The following is a 22,770-nucleotide window of genomic DNA, read 5'->3' as shown; positions in this document are numbered from 1 at the left end:
GTGGAGGAAGACCCAATCTGGGTCAGCCCTTCTCCATGTTCTGTGCTTAGGTAGGGGATGTAGCTGGTCTTTGGGGGCGGGGCGGGGCGGGGCATTCTCTCTTGCTTGGCTGAAGAATTCAGGCCCCAAGCTGATAAAAAAGAGTTAAAGTCATTGACTCTTGCCAAGTGAAGAAGGACGAGACAGATTTCCCAAGTGGAGGAGGCATTTCCCTGATGGGCTGTAAGGTCAGGGGGACGGTCAAGGCTCACTCAGGTCCCACCAGTTTGCCCTAAGTTGGCACTAGCATTCCACTCCCATCTCTGGTACAAAGAGGGAATCCCAAAAGCGTTTGTGCAGAATAACTGGTACCTATTGCTAGGTTGCCAGAGGATTCTGCCAGCTATCCTCTTCCTTTTGGGTTCCTACTATCAAGCGGAAGGGAGCAGCCCCCAAGGGAAGGGGGAATAGTAATGTTTCAGGAAGCTGGGGCAGCTACCTTGGTGAACTGCTCTTGGGGAGGTAGTTCTGCTGGCCTTGAGGGGCCTGGCTACTCCCCAGGCTTGAGTCTGATGTGTTGAATAGCATGGAGGTCCCAGCAGCCTGCAGATGAGGAGGAGGTTGTACAATCACCAAGACAGAGATCCTGGGTTATGGGGAGTACAAGGTCCCAGAGGTGCAGAGCTACCAGGAACAGAGTGGGGGCAGCTGGAAGGGGCAAGTGACAGAGTCCTAAGCAAGTTTGTTCCTGTGTCTTGTGACAGCTTGATGACACCACTTGATACTAAGCCATGCATGCCAAAGGACGCTTTTGAAGCTCTCACTCCAGGTCAGCATTCACACTTTCCCTCCTGTTCTTGGTTCATGCTTCAAGTCCAGTAGTCAGGGCCTCTGGTCAGCTGCCATGGAGAGCAAACGGGACGCTTGCTGGCCAGGATCACGAGGGTTAGCAGAAGCTTCCTCTGCTTCTGAGACTGGCTCGCTCTAGAGATGCCGGGAGGGAGGCAGGGTGACGAGAGAGGAGGAGGAGGAGGAGAAGAGAGAGGAGCCGACGTCCTGGTGGAGGCGCTGTCCTGTCCCCGCCATCTGCTGTGATCCCAGGCTCATTCTTCACGAAGTCCCAGGTGCCATGCGCTCTGGAGGCAGCCTGGGAACTGCTGGGCCTCACAGGGCGGTCAGAGTCTCTGCGTGAAACATGCTCCCGAACATCTCCTGCCAGGGAGGAGAGGAGAGTCGAGGAGTTGCGTTAGACCCGTTGGGTTCAGAGTGGCTGAGGGTTGATGAGATCAGACAAGCTCTATAGTACTTTCTGGCTGATAAACTATTTTGGTCCTGCCCAGCAGTTTGGAACATGCTGGAGATTCCAAGAGACCTAGAGAGCAGCCTGCCAAAGTTTCCTGGCTCTGGCTGTGTTTCTTAATGTCTCCTGCGTGCCATCGGCACTCCCAGAGGTGTGCTCAGAGGGCAACGGAATTCAAGCCCACAAAGACTGGGAAGAAGCATGAAGTTAGATGCTATTTCTATCTGGTTTCTGTGAATTCAGGGCATCAGGAACAGAAGGCCCTGAGGGGATAACCCCTCCCACCTGCATAGCTCTTAGCTTTTAAGGCCTGTCCACATGCAACAATATTGGTCCCACTAGAATCTGCACCCTTAGAATTCATCTGACCCTACCAGAATATAAGTTTCCTAAGGACAGGGGTCTTTGTTTTGTTCACAGCTGTATGCCCACCCTGAAACTGTATAGGCAAGCAGTAAGCACTCCATAAATACCTGTTGAATTAATGAAGGAACAAATGAATCCCCTGCTAATCTTGTGAGGTAGAGGGGACTTTGTAATGATAAAAACTGGGGCCTGGTGTTGTTATGTGGCTTGCCCAGGACCATGTGTGTGATGTGTTGGAGAGTTAAGAATAGATATTAGTTCTCTAGGACTAGATCCAGTGCCCCGCCCCCCCTTGCCCACGCATGTCTTTCAGGGAGTGAGAAGAATTAAGACCTGCTATTAAAAGAAAGATGAGAAAGAAACTTTGTTGACTTCAAGATGACTGTTCCGGCCTGGAGGTGAGAGAGCCCATTGAACACCTTGGATTTGAGAGGGTCTCCTTCCTTCCCCTGCCCCCCACCCCCTGCCCCTTAGCTCACCTGCTCTAAGTCCCAGTAGCTGGGGCTCTCCTCCTCCGAATCAAATAAGGAGATCTCAGGGTCCACTGGAGCCTAGAGGGGAAAAGCAGTACAGAATGAGCTCTGTGACTGAACCACACAGCCTGGTGCAGAGTGAGCTCCATGACAGCCTGGTGCAGAGTGAGCTCCATGACAGCCTGGTGCAGAGTGAGCTCCATGACAGCCTGGTGCAGAGTGAGCTCCATGACAGCCTGGTGCAGAGTGAGCTCCATGACAGCCACACAGCCTGGTGCAGAGTGAGCTCCATGACAGCCACACAGCCTGGTGCAGAGTGAGCTCCATGAGAGCCACACAGCCTGGTGCAGAGTGAGCTCCATGACAGCCACACAGCCTGGTGCAGGGTGAGCTCCATGACAGCCACACAGCCTGGTGCAGGGTGAGCTCCATGACAGCCACACAGCCCGGTGCAGGGTGAGCTCCATGACAGCCACACAGCCTGGTGCAGAGTGAGCTCCATGACAGCCACACAGCCTGGTGCAGAGTGAGCTCCATGACAGCCACACAGCCTGGTGCAGGGTGAGCTCCATGACAGCCACACAGCCTGGTGCGAAAGGCAGGCTTTCGGTGGCACCATGTGCTCGGATGCACAGCTGCTCTCCTGCCCCTTTCCTCCCCTCCCTCACCTGCTCACAAAACAGAGCCCCGTTCTGCCTACACCAGGGGCTGCCCTCTGCGGGCATTTTAAAGGCAGAGAAAGTGTACTTAGCTTACACTGACAAATGGCCAGCTGCCTGACTTCAGGGAATCTATTTCCTTCTGTTTCCTCATCAAACTCGCTTTGCTGGCTTTCTCTTCACCATGCTGTTGAAAAGGGGGCGGTGTGATTTATACAGATGAATATATTCTGTAATATGTAAATATATTACATATTGTGGAGAGTGGCTACAGTGTTTGGACAGGTTCAAGCCTCGGACTAATGAGGGCACAGTCCTCTCATGGCCACGTGCAAGTCCCAGCTTGGAGGGCAGAGCCCTCCCAGCACAATGATAGCCAACAGCTGTAGTTGTAAGCTTGAACCTATGTTCCGAACACGTGGCCCCACGTGCCTGAGTGATATAGGCTGCAAGTAAACAAAGCTTGATCAGGTGCATGTAATTGAGTGGGATCGAAACCCACGGGAATGTTGTAAACATCTTGACCACACCCTCACTTTGCCTCGTGGCATCTGCTATAAAATAAAGACACGGCTTGTAGTCCGTGGCGCTGTCGATAGCTCTCCATCAGAGAGGGCAGTGTCCCACCGAGACCCAGCTTTCATTCTCTTGTCTGTCTTTTCTCAATCCTTCACTGACACCACTCAGGTTCACCCTTGGCCGTGCTGGTGCGGCACAACATATAATGTAAATTATTTTAAACATATAAACTGTAATAACTGGACATTATTTGTACAATAACAAATGATAAAGATCTTCTTTTTGCGGTGTGGACAAGGTTCATTAACTGTGCTGCATAGTTTCTGTCCACATGTCGAGGGTGGGAGCCAAGGTCTTGTGTATTGTTGGGCAGCCTTTCAGTACCTAGGACAGATGGCTTCACCTTCATCAGTTTCTTAAAGCAAAGAGCGCATTGTTGCTCTGGTGCCAGAAAAGGCTTTGCTGTGACCCCCAGATGGTAGGGTCGAGTTTTATCGAGGGTTGGGACACAGAGTATTGGGTGGCCAAGGACGGGCTGAGCTGGGAGGGGACTCTGGGAGGTGGGGGTTGCAGAGAAGGCCTGGGCAGGGACCCCAATGGGGTGGGCTTTTTCTGCCTCCCCAGCGTTTTTGGAATTCTGCAGTGTTATTTGTAGCTCATTTGCATACCACTTACTGAGCTAGTAAATTAGATGTCAAGAAACTGAGATAAAACTCAAATCCAGTTTCTTCATTCATCACCAGCCTAAAATCTGCAAGCTCTGTTAAATTAAAACAGGCAGGCTTACTCCGCTCCCTCCCCCAAACCTCTTCCAGCCGAAGGAGGAGGAGAGGTGAGCAATGCCAGGACATAGCTGAATTGGGTGTTTGTGTGACTGGACACTAAGTTTTTTTTTCATCTTTTTTGTTTTTGTTCTTATCTGGACATTAATATTTTAAATATGTTTTTGTTGTTTTTTTAGAGAGAGGATGATGAGAAACACCAATCAGCTGTCTCCTGCACGCCTCCTACTGAGGATCAAGCCCACAACCTGGGCACGTGCCCTGACCAGGAATCCAACCAGCAACCTCCCGGTTCATGGGACAACACTCAACCAGCAAAGCCACCTGGCCAGGGCCGAACATTAATATTAATAAAAGATTTTACCATATACAAAGCACTTTCAAGTGACATCAAAGATATGATTATCAGTTATTCCTAAAGCAAAAACAAAAGAAAAACCCTTTGAGGTAGGTAATGTTAGTTTTGGGTGTCCATCCTACAGGTAAGGAAACTGAGATTCAGAATTGGTTTGGCACACCAAACTTCTCCTGTGCTCTTTCTAATGCCCCCTGGTCCTGCTATTTCAGTGTCCTGGGGCCTAGGATCCCTCAGGTGCCCGGACCTTACCCCTTGGAAGTCAGGTCCTGGGGCCACTTCTCTGGCATTCGCCTGGGCAAAGAGGACTGCGTCGTGTATGCTGGGAAAGACGTGGTTGCGCTCTAGACACCCATCTTCAAAGACGCCTCCATGGCTAATGTCATTGTACACCTGAGCTGGAAGGAGGAAAAGACGACCTTCAGAACGATAACAGTCATTGTGGACTGGAGCTGCGGGTGGGGGGATTGGTGAAAGGATAGGAGAGAGAGGCCCGAAGGTCGCTCTCTTGGCCTCCGAGGGCTGTGGCATTGACCTTGCAATATCAGTTCGGGACAGCAGAGGGCAATGTGAGCTTGAGGATGCTGAACCTTCAACCCAGGGCAGAAGGAAGCAGTTTGATTCAAGGGAGTCGGTACTTTGTGGCCATTGAGAGGGAAAGGCGAAAATAGTTCCTGAGGAGGCTGCTGCCAGTTCTGTCTCCTGAGGGCCCTTCCTGCCTCCTGCCGACCCAGGACTTTCCCGCAACTTCCGTGTGTGGTGGAGCTCCTACTCCTACCGGATCTCAGAGCTGATTTCCTGAGGAGTGTCCGTGAGGGGCCAGGAACCTCTGGCTCTAACTCTGGAGCACATGCCCCGCACATCATTGCCATCGCAGACTCCCTCTCCCAGGGCTGGGACATGCTCAGGCCAGTTCTGAAGGTGGACAGGCCCACCTAGAAGGGCTCTGACCCTCGGTGGGAAGCGGAGTGTGCGAGTAGGTGTCCCTTCACATGCTCTCGTGTGTGTCTGTGTGCTCATGTCCCTGCACTCCGAGTGTGTGCTAACGATGTGAAAGTCCACTGCTGTGTGGACATGCCCTCCGGCTGTGTATATGTGCCCTGTGGAGGCTGCATGCATATAAAACTGCATATCTGCATTCCCTGAGTAGTAATGATATATGTTTGATTTATTACTCATGGACTTTCAGATTTAGAGAAGAACCCCAAATTCATCTAGTCAACCTCCTTATTTTACACTAGAGGCCTGGTGTACGAATTCGTGCATGGGTGGGGTCCCTCGGCCTGGCTGGCAATGGGGCAGATCAGGGGCCACAGGAGGTTGGCCGGCTGGTGGGGAGGGGCTGCAGGAAGTTGGCTGTGGGAGCGCACTCATCACCAGGGGGAAGCTCCTGTGTTGAGTGTCTGCCCCCTGGTGGTCAGTGTGCATCATAGCGACTGGTTGAATGGTCATCTGGTCATTTGGTTGCTTAGGCTTTTATATATATAGACAGGTGACAATTGATCCCTAGACAGATAAAGTGACTTGGCCAAGGATACATGGCAAATTAGTGGTGGGGAAATTAGAATCCCAGTTATCTTTTCTTATCTCCACGATCTCCCACTCTGCTGTTGCGATCCCTAGGATGTTTACACAATCTGGCCACAGTCTCTTCTGACTTGTGTCTGAAGCTCTCGTGAGCAGGCAGTAGTTTGGGGGACTATATGGGTGCTCTCATTTCCACCCCCTTTCTTGTTCAGCATCCCTCCAACCTGTTCCCACCTCACCCCCTGGCCAGTCTTTCAACCTCCTAAATGTCTTCTCTTACCATGAATGTTCACCAGGAAGACCTTCACACCGATCTTCCCATAGGTGGAGCTCAGCTAGAAGCGTCGGGGGAAGGGGGGCAAAAGGAAAGGAATGTTTTGAGTGGGTCTCCAAAGTGATTCGCAGAACCCATTTCAGAGGGGACGCCAAGCAAATAAGCAACCCTGAGAGCCCTGCAGCCAAAGATAAAAATAGCAGCAAAGCACACCACTTCTCGCTGGAGTGTTGGCTCGAGGCTTCTCTGAAAAGCAGGGAGGAAGTGGGGCTTTGCCAAGGAGGCGGGCACTTAAAGTCACCACGGCCCCTTCTGGTGGGGCCAGAGCTTTCCTTTCAGTAGCTTAGATTCCCAGACTCCACCTCTTTCCCCACGTTGTGGCTTCAGGCAGAAGCTGCAAGGGAGACCCAAGGCCTGGGGAGGTGAGGGTTGCAGCCAAGGCCCATCTGGATTTCAGGTCCAGGCCAGGGAAGCAGGCCGAGTCCCTAGCTGGGACGAGCTTTCGGGGTACTTGGCCAGTGGTGATGTCAGCCTTTATACTCTGTTCTCCTGGACCTGAGCCAGCTCTGAGGTTGGCTGACTCAGCCCTTGGAGGTGGTCTCTGAAAAGCTGTCAGGTGAACACATTTATTCAAGGTGCCCTGTGGGCTGCCTGTTTGGCCCAAGGATGTGGGGCACTGATATTATTTCTTCCCTCCTCAGCTGGCCGGGACTGGCTGATGCTAGAGTGTGTGGGTGAGTGTGGGAAGGAGCAGCAGACCATGAACCAGGGCCAAGCTGGACTCCACTCAGAGGACCCTGCGTTGGGTTCCTGTGGCCTGCGAGGGAGCTTACGATGGCCTCTGCTAGAGAGGGGTGCTGTGGGAGGGTGCGACAGGGCGGGGCCTGGACCTCTGGTCTCCCTCTCCAGCCACTCATTCATTGTCTTGGGCTGTCTGGGCCTGCTCAGCACAGAGCCCCTTGTCCTGGCCATGTGTGGGAGAAAGGGATCCTTCGGGCCCTTCAGTCCTATTGGTATGTATCCTCCCTCAGCTTGTCAGAATGAACGCTCCAAGCAAAGCGAGAGTGGGAGAGCAGGAGTGAGGGTGTGCACGGGGGTGACCGGTGCTCCCTCTGCACAAGGGCCTCACCTTGGCCAAGGCTTTGATGCCCATTAAGTCCACAAAGCTGACCCCACTCATGTCGAGGATGAGGGTGTGGAAGGTGACGAAGGGCGGGACGCTGGCCAGCATGTCAGTGGGCTCACTGGGGGTCTCGGCAGGAGCCGGCAGCTCGCAGTGGGAAGCTGGGGGGCTGTCAGGGCTGAAAGTGATGTAGGACACGCCGCCGGCACCATTAGCAGGTGTCTGGTTGTTGTTGGGGTCGGTCGGGGAGGGGTTCTCAAAGTCCTGCTGGAGTTCCTGCAGGGAGACAGTCTGGAGGGAGGGGGTGGGAGGTCAACAAACCGAACCAGACTTTGCTGCGGCTCAAGCAGGGCCAGGGAGCCTGCGGGTGAAGGAGAATCACTGAGCTTGATCCTGGTGAATACAAACCCCGAAATCCTCACGGGAAAGGCATCTCCCAAAGCCCCTTCCTTGGGCAGGGCCTGCAGCTTGGTGTCTCACAACCCAGACAAAGTTGGAGGCTCCCTCCAGGAGAGGCACCGAAGCCACTGCCTACTTCATTCTGGGAGGGAGCCCTTTGGGAAGAGCTGAGCTCTTTTTTTTTTGCATTTTGCCGTGCCTGCCTGTTTCTCCCACAACCATCTCCACCATGCTGCTCTGGGTTGGCTGGGAACCCCAGGAAATTCACTGCTGCTCCCCCCCTTCCCCCCGGGGTTGTTCATAAGTCCATGAATCATATCCTATCTTAAACACAGAATGGGGGGACATGGGAACTGGTCTCCCCTCACCCACGGATAAGAATGTTCAATGGCCACCAAGCAATGTCCACAGAGACTTTTGTCTTTGCCTGGAAGGGTGCTGGGAGGAGGGGCCCCAGGGTGCAAGATCAGAGAAGGCAGGAGAGAGCATGGCTGTCCCTGGCCTCAGCTCACCTTGGTTTTCATAAATAGAGACTTCCTCTGTTGTGTGGGCATCGCTCTCCCCCTCTCCTGCTTCTTGAGGTATTTTTGCTTGGCCAGCAATACTTTCTGGGCGTCCACACCCGTCTGTAGGGAAAGAGTCAACAGCAGGTGTGACCTCTCCCCTCTTTGAAGGAGGCCTGTCCTTGGCTCCCAGCCCCCTTCCTTCCACCTTCGGGTCACTCTCTGTCCAGCCTTTCTGGTCACCAAAGGACTGAGACTTACCTTGGCAATGACTTTTTGCCTGAAGATCTCTGAGTTGGCAAAGTAGAGAGGAGAGCAGTAAGTGACGATCTTAATCCCCTGGATTTCCTGGACCTGTGACAGGGAGGCTGAGTTTAAGTAGCAGAAATGTCTTTATTGACTTTTTATTTTAAAAATCCCTTTTATTTGGGGAGGGAGGGGGTAGGGCAAAAGAGGAAGTTCATAGGCTTGGATTACACACCCTATTGTAGGTCTTGGGATTCACATAAATGTCCATGTCCATGACCTGGGCCAAAGCGTAGCCATTTCGACTGGATGATGAAGAAGAAAACGTAAGTGAATGCTAACAGCGAATGGGCCTGGAGGGATACTGGGGCTGGGGGCTGGGGCAGAGGCAGGGCAGGGTCCCTTCTGCACCCCTGGGCTTGCTGTGTTTGTCCTTCGGCCCTGGGGACGCATGTCTGGTGGCTGAACTGTAACCAGAGGGATGACAGGCCCTTGCCATAGCTCCCAGACTGGGGCTTAGTGGGAGAGAAGGGGTGGAGGTACACATGGTGACAAGCTTACGTGGCCCTAACGTCACTTCCTGGTCTTGAGTTCTCAAGAGGAGAAGGCAGGGTTTCCCTAACATTTAGCATCCTTCTTACCCTGGACTGGACACCCTGGAATGTTCTATTGAATCTCTTTATAGGAAGGACACGCTCTCTGTCCTCTGGCCTCATATTCCCCTGGGTGGGGTCCCATGTGGTCTGGTGTCTGGCAGTGCCTTCGGAAGGACACCGAGTCTTACCCACCTGCTCTTCCCCTACTTTCTCCAGCCCCCAGCCCTCCAAGACCACAATGGCTTCCTCTGGGGTTTCCAGAATATGGGAAGTCAGGCAGCCCAGCCTGTGCCCACAGTCCTGGCTGGGTTGGGCTCTCCTCAGGCCTGGCAGCACCTCCTGTGCCAGGCCCAGAGGCAGCAGGGTTTGGTGGGCTGGGCCAGGGTACCCCCCTCAACCCCCATTGTGTCTTTGGGGAGGGGCTGTTACTTACAACTGGGTCTGGAAGACCACAACCAGGATGGAGAAGGCGACACCCACTGCCACACCATAAGGCAGGCTCAAGAAGAAGGAGGAGAGGAAGCTCACCACCCAGACACACTGTGAGGAAAGAGATATGAAAGCAGACCTGGGAAGAAAACTGCCTCTTTCAGGAAGTCTTCCTGGATTTGCCAAGGTCATTCTCTGCCAGCACAACCCAGACCCACCCTTCCACTTCCATGCCAGTTTTGCACTGTTTTATGTTTTGGTTACATTTGTCCCTTTCCCTCAGATTGAGTGTGGCCCCCTGGTCTTGTCTTGTTTTTAATAGACAAGCCCAGCACACCCAGGTCTTTGAGGGCATAATGATAAGAGTAAGAGTCTTGGGTCAGTTCTGAGTTCCAAGTTTCGTTCTCCTACTTCTAGCTATGTGAGCCTTAGATGCCTAATCCACAAAGGGGGAGCAATAATACCTGCTTCATGAAAGGATTAACGAGTTAAGAAACAGAGAGGTCCCAGCCTAGTGATGGGCACCCAATGGGTGATTGATAGGCATGAGTACCCTTTCTCCATCTACCAGTCAGCTGAGAATGCCCAACACGAGCTTAGAGATGCTTCCTGGCCTGATGGCCTGGGGGCCTGGTAGAATTGGATTCAGTGTTGATTGTCAGCCCCAATGCCCCTATGCTCCTTTAGAGTTCCCCACATAGCTCAAAAGAAAACAAATCTACCCAATTTCCGTAGAGAATTGTGAGGAACAGATGGGAACCCAGAGCACTATGAATATTCAGGATTAATTGCCATAGCCAGGGATTGTTGGGATGGGGTAAAAGCAAATCCTTGGGCTGGGAATTGGGACATCAATTTTCTCCTTTCCTCACCACTCACTCACTCACTCACTCACTCACTCACTCACTCACCCGTCTACTACGGGAGCCAGGTGGACCACTCACTTCTCTGGCTCCTGTAGGAGACAGCCCAGCCCAGAGGTTTGGCATCCAACACTTGGAGTTCCAATCCCGACTCCACCACTTACTACCTCTGTGGCCTTTGACGAATTACTTAACCTCTCTGAGCCTTGGTTTCATCATCTCAGAAGGAGATTAGGAAATCCTCTCTCATAGGTTACGGTGGGGCTTAAGTGGGGATAACACGGTGTCTCCAATACATGGCAGCCTCCTTCCTATTGTCCAGTGGAGAACATGACTCACTGTAACGTAAGTCAGAACTGTAGAGTTCTATGGTTACACGGTGCTTTCCCGCCGTGATCTCATTTAATCTTCAGAACCAGTGTGTGACGCAGCCTTGACTGTCACCCCCATATGCATGAGGAAACAGAACTCCAGAGAAGTCTAGTAACTTGCTTAAGGCCCTGCTCTGCTGGCTTTATGTTCTATTTTTTTTTAAAAAAACAACAACATGATTTCTTTTGCTTTTTTTGGAACGATGAATCAAAAAAATAATAATAGCTAAGTTTTACTGAGTACAGATACAGTTTGGACAATGTGCTCCCTTCTTGTATTGTCTAATTTCTTCCTCCTAAGCAACCCTGGGGATGGGGGAGAGCAAGAAATATCCATTTCACAGATGAGGAAGCTGAGACGCAGAGAGGTTAAGAGACTTGCTATTGACTCTAGAGCCTGTGAATGTCTGAGTTAGGATTTGAGCACATGGTGTCTCTCTAAAACTTGAGTTCGTAGCACTTGGTGATGCCAGTTCCGAAGCAGCTAACCAGAGAGATCATTCACAGGAGAAGGGACAGGGCTGTGAGGTTGGAGAAGGGGACAGGGCTCAGACAGGTACACAGAGGCCACCCAGTACCTACACAGTCTAGCTTGCTTTTCCTCCACAGGTAGTAGGGGTCGGCGAGTTGCTTGAGGGAGTTCTTGAGGTTGACAGCTATCAGGGCTCCCAGCACAGACTAGGGAAGCAGAACATTGTTCCTGTCACTGGGGTGTCCCCTTCTTCCTGCCCTTCCTACAAACACACCTGACCCTGGAGCCTGGCAGGGCAGAGCTGGAGCTCAGAACACTTCTCCCACAGAGCCCCCAAATCTCTGCACTCAGGCTTAGGATTGGAGAGCTCAGGAGCTAGAGCCATGGGGCCCATCCTGGCCCCCTCTTCACCCTTCCCTTCTTCTCTCACACCCATGGCCCATGCCTAGAGCCTTCCTGTGCCAGGGCTCATGGGTACTTGTCAACAGACTAGGGACTCAATCCTGAGGTTTGGAGGCTGGAGTCTGGGACCAGCCCTGAACTTGTCAGCTGTACCACCTCGGGCACATCACTTAGACACTCTCGGCCTCAGTTTCCCTCGCCTGTAAACTGGGGAGAGTAAACCTGTGTCGTCTGCCGCACAGGTTGTGATTAGGCCAAAGTGCGACAATGACAGCACTTTGTAACCTGCGGCATGACCCTTAGGGGTTGCTCTTCCTGGAGTCTTTTGCTGGCCTCTGCTCTCCTGCTGGGCTCTTACCTTGGGGAGAGGGTATAGATAGGACCCCAGGACCAGCATGGTGATCATCACCACCAGAGACACACACAGGCTTGCCACCTATTCAGAGAAAAGAGTTGGGAATAGGGAGTATTGCTTCCGATTGGTTTCCAATAGATGCCTTTGGTGGAGTGGAGGCTAGGGAAGGGAGAGGAAGGCGGGAGAAGCAGCTGGCCCGGCTTGCAGGTTTCTGGGATTCTCTGGGGCAACTGTTCGGTTCCCCATCCTCCTCCCCTGGCCCAGCGCTCACCTGCGATTTCCCTCCAGCTCCATCCACAGCCAGAGTGACGGAGAGAGCACAGCAAATGACGTGGATTTTAAAGAAGGAGCCAAAGAAGTTGCTGCAGCCCAGGGCAATCATCTCCTGTGGGACAAGGGCAGGATTAGGCGCTGGAGGTGTGGGCATGGGGTGGCAGGGTGGACCACACCGAGTGGGCCATGCAAGCTGGATCTTGGGCCTAAGACATGACCTACTACTCTAAAGCCATACACACCCAATTAAGCAGAGGTCAGCTCTTGGGGTCATACCCTCTCCCCACTGGCAGGCAGCTTTCCTTACCTCGGTCCAGAGCCCCAAGTTCTCTTTTGCCAGGGCTCTGTGGGCCCCGGCCTGTCCTGTTCAGTCTTACTGGGGGTAGCAGGACCTACCTGGTTAGAATCCACGTCATAGCCGTGCTTGCTAGCCAGGGTCCGACCCACAGCCAGGTTGATGACGTAGCCCACGATGGCCAGGGAGAAGGCTGTGCCAACCATGTCCTTCCACTGTGAAACCACAGGCAACACAGGAGTAGGGAACCTGCCAAGGAGCCAGAGGGGAGGCAGGGCCCAAGGGTGTGAGGAGAGGGAGGGCACCGAGTCCTTCAGCAACTCACAGGGAGCAGCAGGGCCCCACTGTGTGCCAGGGTCTCACGTGGTTACCCTTTCAGCCTGAGTCCTTAGTACAATGCTGTAGGGCCATCACTCCCGTTGACAAAGTCGGAATCCGAGGCTTAGGGGACCTGGCTTGTCCAAGGTCTCAGAGCCAGTAATTGGCAGGGCCTCATTTGTTCACACCCAGATTCTGGACTCTTTACGCTCACCAGCCCCCTGTGTTGTGAGCACCCCCCCACCCCACCTGCTGCAGTTCTGCAGCCCAGCACTGAACGGCCCCTCCCAGGGCCCAGCTGGCTGCCTGGCAAAGAGTGGATGCCTAACGAATTTGGTTCGTCCTAATAGCTTCCTGTCCACATGGGTAAAAAGAGCCAATGCATTAGAACAGGGTGAAGAGCCAGATAAGGGCTGATCAGAGAGGCACTGCTTTAATAGCCCCACTGAATGAGACTCCCGGGGTGAGCGTGCCAGTTAAGACTCGCCCGTTCATAAAACAGCCAGCATCGGCCCCTCGTGTGGCTCTTCTCCATAATAAGTCATAGTCGCGATCCATAGCTGGGCAGTGTCATAGGGTTTAGAACGCACTTTCATAGAGTTCGTCTCAGCTCAGCCTCTGAGCCCAGGCCTTGGTGGGGAGTGCTGTGGGGTTGGCATCAGGCTTTCCAGCCCCCTGGACTCACCCATGTTGGATCTCCCCCACGATCTGCATGTGATACTTTTGGGGCATCTTACAGCCCCCAGAGATAGCTGTTGCCACCACCACCTGCAAACCCCAAAGTGGAGAATGGGGATTGGTTTGAAGTTGGGGTGAGTGCAAGGGTTTCTCTCAAGCCTCCCTTTTCTCTGGGGAACCCAAATCTCACTTGCCTGCCTCTTTGAGGGGGAAGACTCCAAGGAACAGGAAGAGTGGGGCCATATTCAGGGGGATGGAAGGGATTCACCTCTGACTTCTTGCTCTACTGGCTGACAGTGGAGGGGGGTGAGGCTGGGTAGGAGCATCCTGGCCCTGGCTGGAACTGGATGTCTCTTCTCATAGGCTCTCTGATCTGGCCCTCAACACCCAGCCCCGGGTGAGGTCTTACCACAATCATCTCTGTAGGGATGGGGAAGCGGATCTTGTGCATGTAGCGAGCGTTGAGCTCCTTCACCAGCACCAGGAAGACACCACTAATGAGGGCGAAGATGAGCGAGGCGACGTTGGTGTGGGGAAGGTTTTTGCAAATGTCAATGAAGGTCTGGTGGAGAGAGCATCATGCCTATGGGCTCCCACTGCTTCTTCCCTCACCACCCCACCATTGGATGGCTGACCCCGTGAAGGGATATCACCAGTGCTCAGGGAGGCACCCAAGCAGAATCTAGACCCTGATCAGGAACACGATGCCATTTCCCACCACCCTCTCCCAAAGGGCACATCAGGAGCTCATGCTGGGACAGGAATGTTGATTCCCTTTCTCTTCCTCCAGAAAGAGTTCAAGTTAAAGGAGGAGGGTAGAAACTAGACATAAGGAAGGACTTCCCAGCCAGTGGAACAGGGAACTTATTAAGAGGCTACCTCTCCTTTTCTGCAGGGATTAACCACAGGGAACCTCATCGAGCCCTCAAGGCCATGTGTTTGACTCTCCCTCCCAACGTGAGAACCCCCTCAGCGTCCTCTCCTAACACCGGGTCAGCCGGCCCTTGCTCGGGAGCATCCCATGATGAGAAGCTCACAACAACAGTGAACTTGGCTGTTGTAATGAGCCCCTCCCCACTTGCAGGGTACTATCCTAGACTCACAAAGACGATGGACCCTGGGCCGGTGTAGGAAGGGATGGTCAGTCCAAAGATGTACTTGAGCACCGAGATCAGGATCTGCAGGCCGGCAGCCGTCATGAAGCCCCGGATGAAGGACTCGGAGAGGTAGATGGCCACAAAGCCAAACTGCACGAAGCCCAGGCCCATCTGAGGGGGAAATGACCAAGAGGGTCAGCAGCTCCCACACTTGCCTGATCCAAACCCAGGGCTGGAGTTCTGGGCAGCTCTGGGCAGCAGCAGCTCTAGGGAATTGAGTCCTTTGTGACCTTGTCTTCCTTTTTAATGTGCCAGCAGAGTTATGGTTCCTTAAGGACACTGGCCTCTTTGTCACTCCACCTCTCTGTCTTCAGTTTCCTCATCTGTGAATGAAACTGGCCCTCCCTCAGTGTTTCCTCTGTTCGTGGATGACACGGCCATCCACCCAGTTGGCCAAACAATACCTTGGGAGTCATCCCTCCCTCACCTCCCACGTCCCAGCTATAACCAGAGCCCAGTTAATTTTGCTCCTGGCAAAATGTTCCTCAAGTCCACGCCCGTCTCCGCGGCTTTCTCCATGGCCACCACTGGTCTAGGCCCTCAGCACTCTTGCCTGGCTCTCTGTATGGTCCCCAACAGGATTGATTCTAGTCCACCTCCCACCCCTCATCTTCTCCGTAGCCCAAATGATCCTTCAACTGCCAATCGGACCTAAAGCCACTGCCTAGGGGACAGACCTCAAACATCATTGTCTGGCCCATGCCTACCTTTCTAGCCTCTTCTGTGGCCCGTCCCCAAAGGCCCCCTGCCCTCCAGTCCCACTACACTCCTTGTCTTGCCATTCCTGGTCAGTTCACCCTCTCTGAGGCCTCGGTGCTTTGGGGGATCTTTTTCTCTGCCTGGACCATCCTTCCATGCCTTATTCATTTGCTTACTGGTCACTTCTAGTCATCCTTTAAGACCCAGGTCACCTGTTCTCTTTGAGGAGAGGCCTTTCCTAACGCTTTTTGGTGTTCCCACAGCTGTTTGGACATAGCTCTATTATGCTGCTTATCTCACTGCCTACAAATTTATCTGTTGACATGGCTATTTCCTCTGCTGGGCTGGGAGCTTCTGGAAAACGTGGCCTCTTTCTTACTTATCTTTTATCCCCAGGGCCTAGCCCAGTTCCTGGCACAGCGAAATAACTAAGAAACATTAACTAAATGAATGAAGGAATGAAAGGTGCCCTCTGAGTTTGCTTCCTGCGCTTGCATTCTATCAGGCTGTATTTTCCTTCACAAAACCCAGCAGAGTCCTTTGCATGTGGCAAAAAAGGAATTTATGAAGTGCAGGTGATGCTTTGGCTTGGAGCAGAGGAGGCTGGTGGAGGATAAGAGAAGTCAGGAAACAGGAGGACTGTGCTGGCTGAGGGCCAGGCTCTGGAAAGGGAGTGGAGAGAAGACGCGAGTGTTGAGATAGTCCAAACTCAGGACAGTTTTATCAGGTGTGGATGCTGGAGGGAGGGGAGGGATATCTGGCTTTTTAAAGTCTTTGGGGGCCCTGAGAATGGGGAAGACGGAGGAGGTAGAGCCCTAAATCTGCTTTAACGTCAAAGTTGGGTCTTTGAGTCAGGGGCAGGGTGGTCTGATGGCAGGGATTTGGCCGGTTCCTCACCTGGATGATGGCAGTCAGGCAGGCTAGCGTTGCTGACACATGCAGCCTCTCGGCCTCCATGGCCGCCGTGTCCACGTGGGTCTGGTTGGTAGCATTGTTGAAGACCTGGAATTTTGACTCTGGGGCCAGCTGCAGACAGATGTTACCCACCAGGATACTGATAACAGCAAAGGTACCTGTGGTGCCCCACCCAGCCAGCAAAAGTCAGAGGTTTGGATCAAACCCATGGAAACCATCAAGGGGCCCAGGATTGCTCCCGACCCCCAAGGGGATGGAGCCCCAGGGCCTCCAGGCTGCTCTCCAGCATAACACCACACATATCTGACCATGATCTACTGTTTCATCTCAGCTGTTAATATTATTTTACCGGACACCTGAGGAAGTGTGCTTGGAAATACAAGCAGGACCCGACCCAGAAACAGGCCTTGTGACCAGGTCCTTTCTCTGTCTCACTTAGCACCAGAGAACTCCAAATGAACCCCTCAGTGGCCTGCGGGGACCAGCCTGGGGTTAGAAGGTAATTTCTCACAGCTGTTGAGCACTTTATGGCACACGGTTTATCTTGTTGCACCAAGTCTTCCCCCACATTCCGGGGAGGAAGGCAGAGCAGGTAATGCTGACTGAGCTCACAGAAGCTAAGGGGTTTCTCCAAGGTCACAGAGGACCTGGGACCGACACAGTGATGGTCCCTTGAGAACCAACCGGCACCAACTAGAGGAGTATGTAGATGGAAAAATCACCCGAACCCCTTTTCATACCACCCGTCCTCCTGCCTGCTGGGAGGGGAGAGGCCTTACCTGGCACCATCTGGTGTATACCCCCCAGGAAGAAGTAGGTCAGGAGCGGGAAGAAGGAGGAGTAGAGGCCGTTGACTGCAGGAAGGTTGGCTAGAAGAGCAAATGCCATGCCTGCGGAGGACGAGAGAGTGAAGGCTCAGGGGCACGGGGACTATGGAGGCCACAGAAGGTGGGGGTGGAGAGGAGCAGGCCTGGCTGAGAGGACCCCTCACCTTGTGGCACCTGGATGGATCCACCGCTGAGGCCACCAAGCAGGTCGGGGACGATGTAGTCTTTGATTTTGTACTTGGGGAGCCAGGAGAGCACAGGGAGCAGCCCAAACACCACGGTTTTGATCTTGGCCGGGGAACATCTGGAGGGAAAATGGGCAGATTTCCAGTCAGCGCTGCCCCGGCTTGGGCGCTCCAAGTTGGGGAGGGATTACAATATCCTGTTGCTGCTCATCATTCATTCAAAATTCATTCAAAATGTGATGGGCACGCATACTGGACAGTATGCCAGACACTGAGAAGGAAAAGCAGGGACTTTCTCTTGAGAACCACCAGGATGCCCTGTGCATGAGCTGGAGGTCTTCTGACGGATGCCGTCTGCTCGGAAGTCTACAAGACTTGGCTTAAAGGCGTGGATTTCTTGGTGGCTTAACCTTCTGAGGTGTCAAGTCCAGGCCCATCTCAATTGGCCTTTCTCCAGGAAAGGCTTCTCTGAGTTCCTGGCTGATTGAACACAGGCCTGGGCCCCCTTGTCTGGGCTTCTTAGCTCCATGAGTGCCCCTTGTTTAATGACTTGCTTTTCATCTCCCTTGCCCACTAAACAGCAAACCCACAATGGTGAGAAGTCTGGCTCTCTTGTCATTTCTGTATACCTTGTGCACTACATTGGGGTGCTTCGTAAATATATGTTGAATAAATGAATGAGTGAATAAGTGAAAGGATGAGCCGGTATTGAAACTCAGTCTGGCTCAGCCGGGTGGCTCAGTGGTTGAGCGTCGACCTATGAACTAGGTCACGGGTTCAATTCCCGGTCAAGACACATGCCCAGGTTTTGGGCTCGATCCCCTGTAGGGGGCATTCAGGAGGCAGCCAATCAATGATTCTCTCTCATCATTGATGTTTCTATCTCTCTCTCCCTCTCCCTTCCTCTCTGAAATAAAAAAATGAAAGAAAGAAAGAAATGCCCTAGCTCGTTTGGCTCAGTGGATAGAGTGCTGGCCTGCAGACTGAAGGATCCCAGGTTCAATTCCAGTCAAGGGCACATGCCCGGGTTGTGGGCTCAATCCCCAGTGTGGGGGCATGCAGGAGGCAGCCAATCAAGGATTCTCTCTCACTGATGTTTCTGTCACTCTCTCCCTCTTCCTTCCTCTCTAAAATCAATAAAAATACGTTTTTTAAAAAAAGAAACTCAGTCTGTCCAAGTGTATATACAATAAACTATCGCGGCAGATTAAGTATTTACAGTTGTTTGCATGGAGAAATAATACAATAATACAAGAATAAACTGTGTTTTGTGTACTCAGAACTGTAACCCTACTTTTGCCCCACCTTGTATTGCTAAACACATTTTACAGATTTAGACTCACCATTACCTTTCTACGAGTGAATGCCATACATTTGCTTGCCAAAAGCTCTAGTTACCAGATTGTTTGCAAGAGGATCTAAGTGGGGATCCTTTTCTTCTCCCCAAGTATTCTTGGTAAAAAGAAGGAATGGGTTACAGGCGTGTTGCTAAATCGTTCTCTTGTGGAAAGTGACTGTGTTCTCACTGTAGAAATTCAAACAGCACAAAAAAAGAAACAACAGCAACAAAAGAAACTCAGTCTGAGTAGGGGCTGCTGCCATCTTTTAGAACTTCTCCAAGAGGAAGGCTCCATTGTGCTGCAGGGTGTGCCCCGTGGACCCAGCATCCTTCATGTGCGATGACTCCAACGCCAAGTTTGTTCCCCTGCTAACCCCTCTGGGAGGGAAGACTGGGAGCTGTTCATTGATTGGTGAGCACGGGGTGGGAGAGTTGGTCCCTGCCCTGTTTGTTGAACACCTCCAGGCCCTTTCATAGAAACGCAGGAGCGGTCGGAACAAGGGCCTGCAAACTGGAGGGTGACAGCTGGGGGATTGATGACTAGAAGAGGGTGGGAGGCATTTGCTTTGCCTTTCCCAGTTGAGGGAACTCAAATATCCAGGGCCCAGCTGATGACTCACTGGCCCGCTCTGATTAGGCCTCCTTTCTTGCTCTTTGCTGCTGTTCAACAATAGTTGCCCTGACACTGGGTCCCCTGGACTTCACCCAAGACTGAAATACACACAGAAAATGCTTTGCACCCTGTATTGTCCGTGCAGATTTTCTATCCGAACCAACACGCGGTGGAAAAGCACCACCACCCACATCTGACTCCCTAATCCCCTCTGGGGCAGGTGGACGCTTCTCCCCTCCCTGGGATGGTGAATGGGAGTTAGACTGGTGGTAAGTAGCTTAATGCATCTCTAAAGCCTTGTCCTAAGAGAGAACCAGCCCTGCAGGAACTCTCTCAGGTTTGTTTGTGGCAGGGAAAACTGGACTCGCGAATAGAGAGCTGGCTAGGGAAAGAGAAACAACCCACTTCAAGGTTCATTCCTGCCCAGCCTTACCTGCCCAGCCTACCTGCCCAGCCTTACTTGCAAGCCTGCCATAGGTTGAGCAAAACAATCTGAAACTTGAGAGAAGAGCTAGAAAGTGATGCCAAACACCTATACAGAAGCTCCAGAAGGCAAGAAGGAAGTGGGTAGAGGGATTAGCTTTCTTGACATTCATTCATTCATTCATTCATTCATTCATTCTTTCATTCAACAAATACTTATTGAAGCCCCTTCTGTGTGCCAGGCACTGTTCAAGGCTCTCATGCCAGCCTCATGGGAATTCTTAGTTCCCTACATCCCTTCATAGTTTTCATCATCCAAAACTTTTAGGACAACAGCAGATACCCTCATCCCTCCAGTGCAGAAACAACCCAAACTTAAATTCGTTGGGCACCGAGGAAGGCAGAGCCCACCTATCCGAGGAGCACAGCTGTGGGTACAGAGCCTGAACACTAGGCACCCCAGGCCTTGGCTGTAACTGGGCAGAGATGGAGCCTCTTAGGAGAGATAGGGTTGGGCCTGAGCTTTTGGTGAAAACTGAAGTGGGTGATTCCCCTGGTCTGAACCAGTTCCACCTGCATCTCCACTTCAGCCATTGCCAGTGACCTCAATCCAGGTAACTGAATCAGCTGTTTCCCCTAGGGAGTGGGGAAGAGTAAGCCAGCCTACAGTGAGGCCTGAGAGAGGCCCGAGCACGGTCTGCCAGAAGTCTGGGAAGGGGGAAGGCGAAACTGTGGCCTCGGGCTTCTGGAGTGTGGGTGTAGATCACCCCCTTAGAGGCCAGACTTCACTACCCATCACCCCAGTTCCAGGGACCTGAGACCGGAAATGGCCCAGAGACTGGATGGACCACATCCTGGTAGGTACCCTTTAGGGACCACCTTTGGGCATTCTCCGGACCAGGAGAAGGAAGGACCATCTAGAAGGGAAAGAGGACAAAGAGCATGGGGTGATGGTGGCTTCTGATTTTTATTAACAAGGAGGGGATAGGACATTGCAGCAGGGGCTCTGATGCCCCTCACCCCGTGCTGCAGCATGCCCATCTATCGCTCCCTTAAGAACTCAAGAAACACTTGAGTGGACTGAGAATATGGCAAGACCTCATGCAGGGGGTTGGGGATGGTCCTGCTGAAGCTGCGGATGGTCTTTGCTCCTACTCCCCATCCTCCCTGGGGTGTCTCAGGACAGTTGAAATGATAGAATCTTCCATTCAGGGTCCCACACCAGCCCTCCCAGGGCTTTCCCCGAGCTCTGTGTGAAGGATGCTGGTGTGAGAGCCATGCCTGGTGCGGGAGAGACTTTGGTGGGGAGCAGAGGAGAGGAGTCTGGGCTCTGGGTCACATTACCTGAAAGCATAGCGAAGTTTCTCTCCCAGTGGGTACGTCCGGTCCTTCTTCTCGAACTCATGATCGAAGAGGGTGAGAGAGTATGCAGCTCTGTCTACCACGTAGCGGGGCCTGGGCTGGCTCATGTCTGGGGCATGGACAGGCTTTGGGAGAAGCAGACAAGGGGAGGATGAGGGACATGCCTCCTCAGCGCCAGCTTGGGCCTCCTCTCTCTAGTCCTTGCTGCAGCCGTTTTATGCTGGGCTCCCCGCCCCCCTCCAGAAGGTGCCTCCCTTCCTTCTTTCAAGTCCTTCCATCAGACTCACTTCTTCGGGTGGCCTTCCTTCCCGGGCACTGATGATGCACACACTCGCCCTGGCTGTTTTGCTTGGCGCCCAGCACATGGCTGGCACACTGCACCTGTGACATCACCGTCACCCCCGCTGAACACCACGCAGAAAAAAGGTGGGAGTGGGAGGGCAGGAGTCCCAGCTGGGATTCAGCACATTGATTCGACCCCTTGCCTCCCCCCGCCCACCCCAAGGCCCCTGGTGCCTCCATAAGCCCCGCCCCAAGCCTCAGTTTCCCCGGGCAGAAAGGCTAATACCATTCAGCCAGACAGTTTGGAAGGAATAGAGATAACAGCCTGCCCAGAGGCAGGGGGATGGGCACAGTGACCTCAAGGAGGCCCCTTCTTGAAGGAGACACCTAGGACTTCACCAACAGGTTTCCCTGGGGATGAAGGACAATGGCATGTTTGGGGAAATCGGGATGGACTGTGCTGCTGCCTCTCCCACACACGCTTCCTGTACCTAACCTCTCTTCCCCCACCCTGTGTACTGCTGTTTCTCTCCTCCTCAATTTTTTTGCGCAACCTTGCTGATGTCCCAGGAGCCCAGCCGGCAGAGCTGAGTACAGGGCCCTGCAGGTCCAGAGGAGGTTCCTGTAGGAGCCTCCCCTCCCTCCTCCAACCACTAGTCTCCCCGCCTGTCCCCTGTCCTCCCTGGAGGAGGCAGGAGGGAATGGAAAGCCAGGGGGCAGGCTTAGAGGGAGGGTTGAATTCCGGGGGATAGGGTGCGAGGGGTGGCTGTGGCCAGTTTGGCAAGAGATTTGAGATGGAGTTCAAAGTGAAAAACCACTCGGGGCTAGGGATGTCCCCTGACTTCCTAGGGGAGAACCTGGGTGGCTGGGTTATTAGGGATTCAGTGGAATCAGATGGTAACAACCCCCTCCCCACAAATGCACTACTAGAACTTGGAGCCTTGGAAGCTGGCTGGGAAGGGGCTTTCGGATCACTGCCCGCCCCTTGGCATGGAATCAAGATCTCCCATCACCCTCTCTTCTAGGTCAGCCCCTTTGAAAATATTGGCTTCCTAGGGGAGAACCTGGGTGGCTGGGTTATTAGGGATTCAGTGGAATCAGATGGTAACAACCCCCTCCCCACAAATGCACTACCTGCATTATCAGAGGGAAGCAGTTGATACCTTCTGTGGAAGAGAAGATCGGGGAGAGATGGGAAGTTCATTAACTAGGGTTCTAGAAACCTGGGTTCTAGTCTGGCTTTACTGGTGGGTGGAAGGGGCAGCATTACCTCTGTGAACCTCAGGTTCCTTGTCAGTGAAATGGGGGTAACAGGCCTCTCACGGGGTTGTTGTGAGGCTCAAATGAGGTAACGGACAAGAAAGGGTGTGTAATATGCAAAGAAGGCTGCAAATGTGAGTTGTTGTTATTA

General features: G+C 52.9%; 1 protein-coding gene across 1 annotated transcript; it reads right to left on the bottom strand.

Moving 5' to 3' along the window:
• Positions 1-1,143: 1,143 nt before the first annotated feature.
• On the bottom strand, positions 1,144-21,184 carry SLC26A9 (solute carrier family 26 member 9). The gene is made up of 20 exons (XM_008154190.3): positions 21,060-21,184; positions 17,320-17,459; positions 17,108-17,218; positions 16,311-16,486; positions 14,661-14,825; positions 13,967-14,119; positions 13,565-13,647; positions 12,663-12,810; positions 12,265-12,378; positions 11,997-12,074; positions 11,347-11,442; positions 9,535-9,641; positions 8,741-8,810; positions 8,521-8,613; positions 8,269-8,382; positions 7,364-7,648; positions 6,241-6,295; positions 4,686-4,831; positions 2,125-2,196; positions 1,144-1,191 (listed from the first exon to the last, which is right to left on the bottom strand). Exons 1-20 carry the CDS (start codon positions 21,182-21,184, stop codon positions 1,144-1,146), a joined length of 2,379 nt encoding a protein of 792 aa, XP_008152412.2.
• Positions 21,185-22,770: the final 1,586 nt, after the last annotated feature.

Source organism: Eptesicus fuscus, chromosome 22, assembly GCF_027574615.1.
Source record: "Eptesicus fuscus isolate TK198812 chromosome 22, DD_ASM_mEF_20220401, whole genome shotgun sequence".
NCBI classification, from domain to species: domain Eukaryota; kingdom Metazoa; phylum Chordata; class Mammalia; order Chiroptera; family Vespertilionidae; genus Eptesicus; species Eptesicus fuscus.
This window is presented reverse-complemented; position numbering and strand designations above follow the sequence as displayed.

Excerpts from the sequence above, each read along its gene's own strand:
- SLC26A9 (XM_008154190.3), bottom strand. The coding sequence starts at position 21,184 with ATGAGCCAGCCCAGGCCCCGCTACGTGGTAGACAGAGCTGCATACTCT. Across the intron at positions 17,460-21,059 it reads AAACTTCGCTATGCTTTCAG|ATGTTCCCCGGCCAAGATCA; the intron begins GTAATGTGACCC and ends TTTTCCCTCCAG. Across the intron at positions 1,192-2,124 it reads GCTACTGGGACTTAGAGCAG|GAGATGTTCGGGAGCATGTT; the intron begins GTGAGCTAAGGG and ends CCTCCCTGGCAG.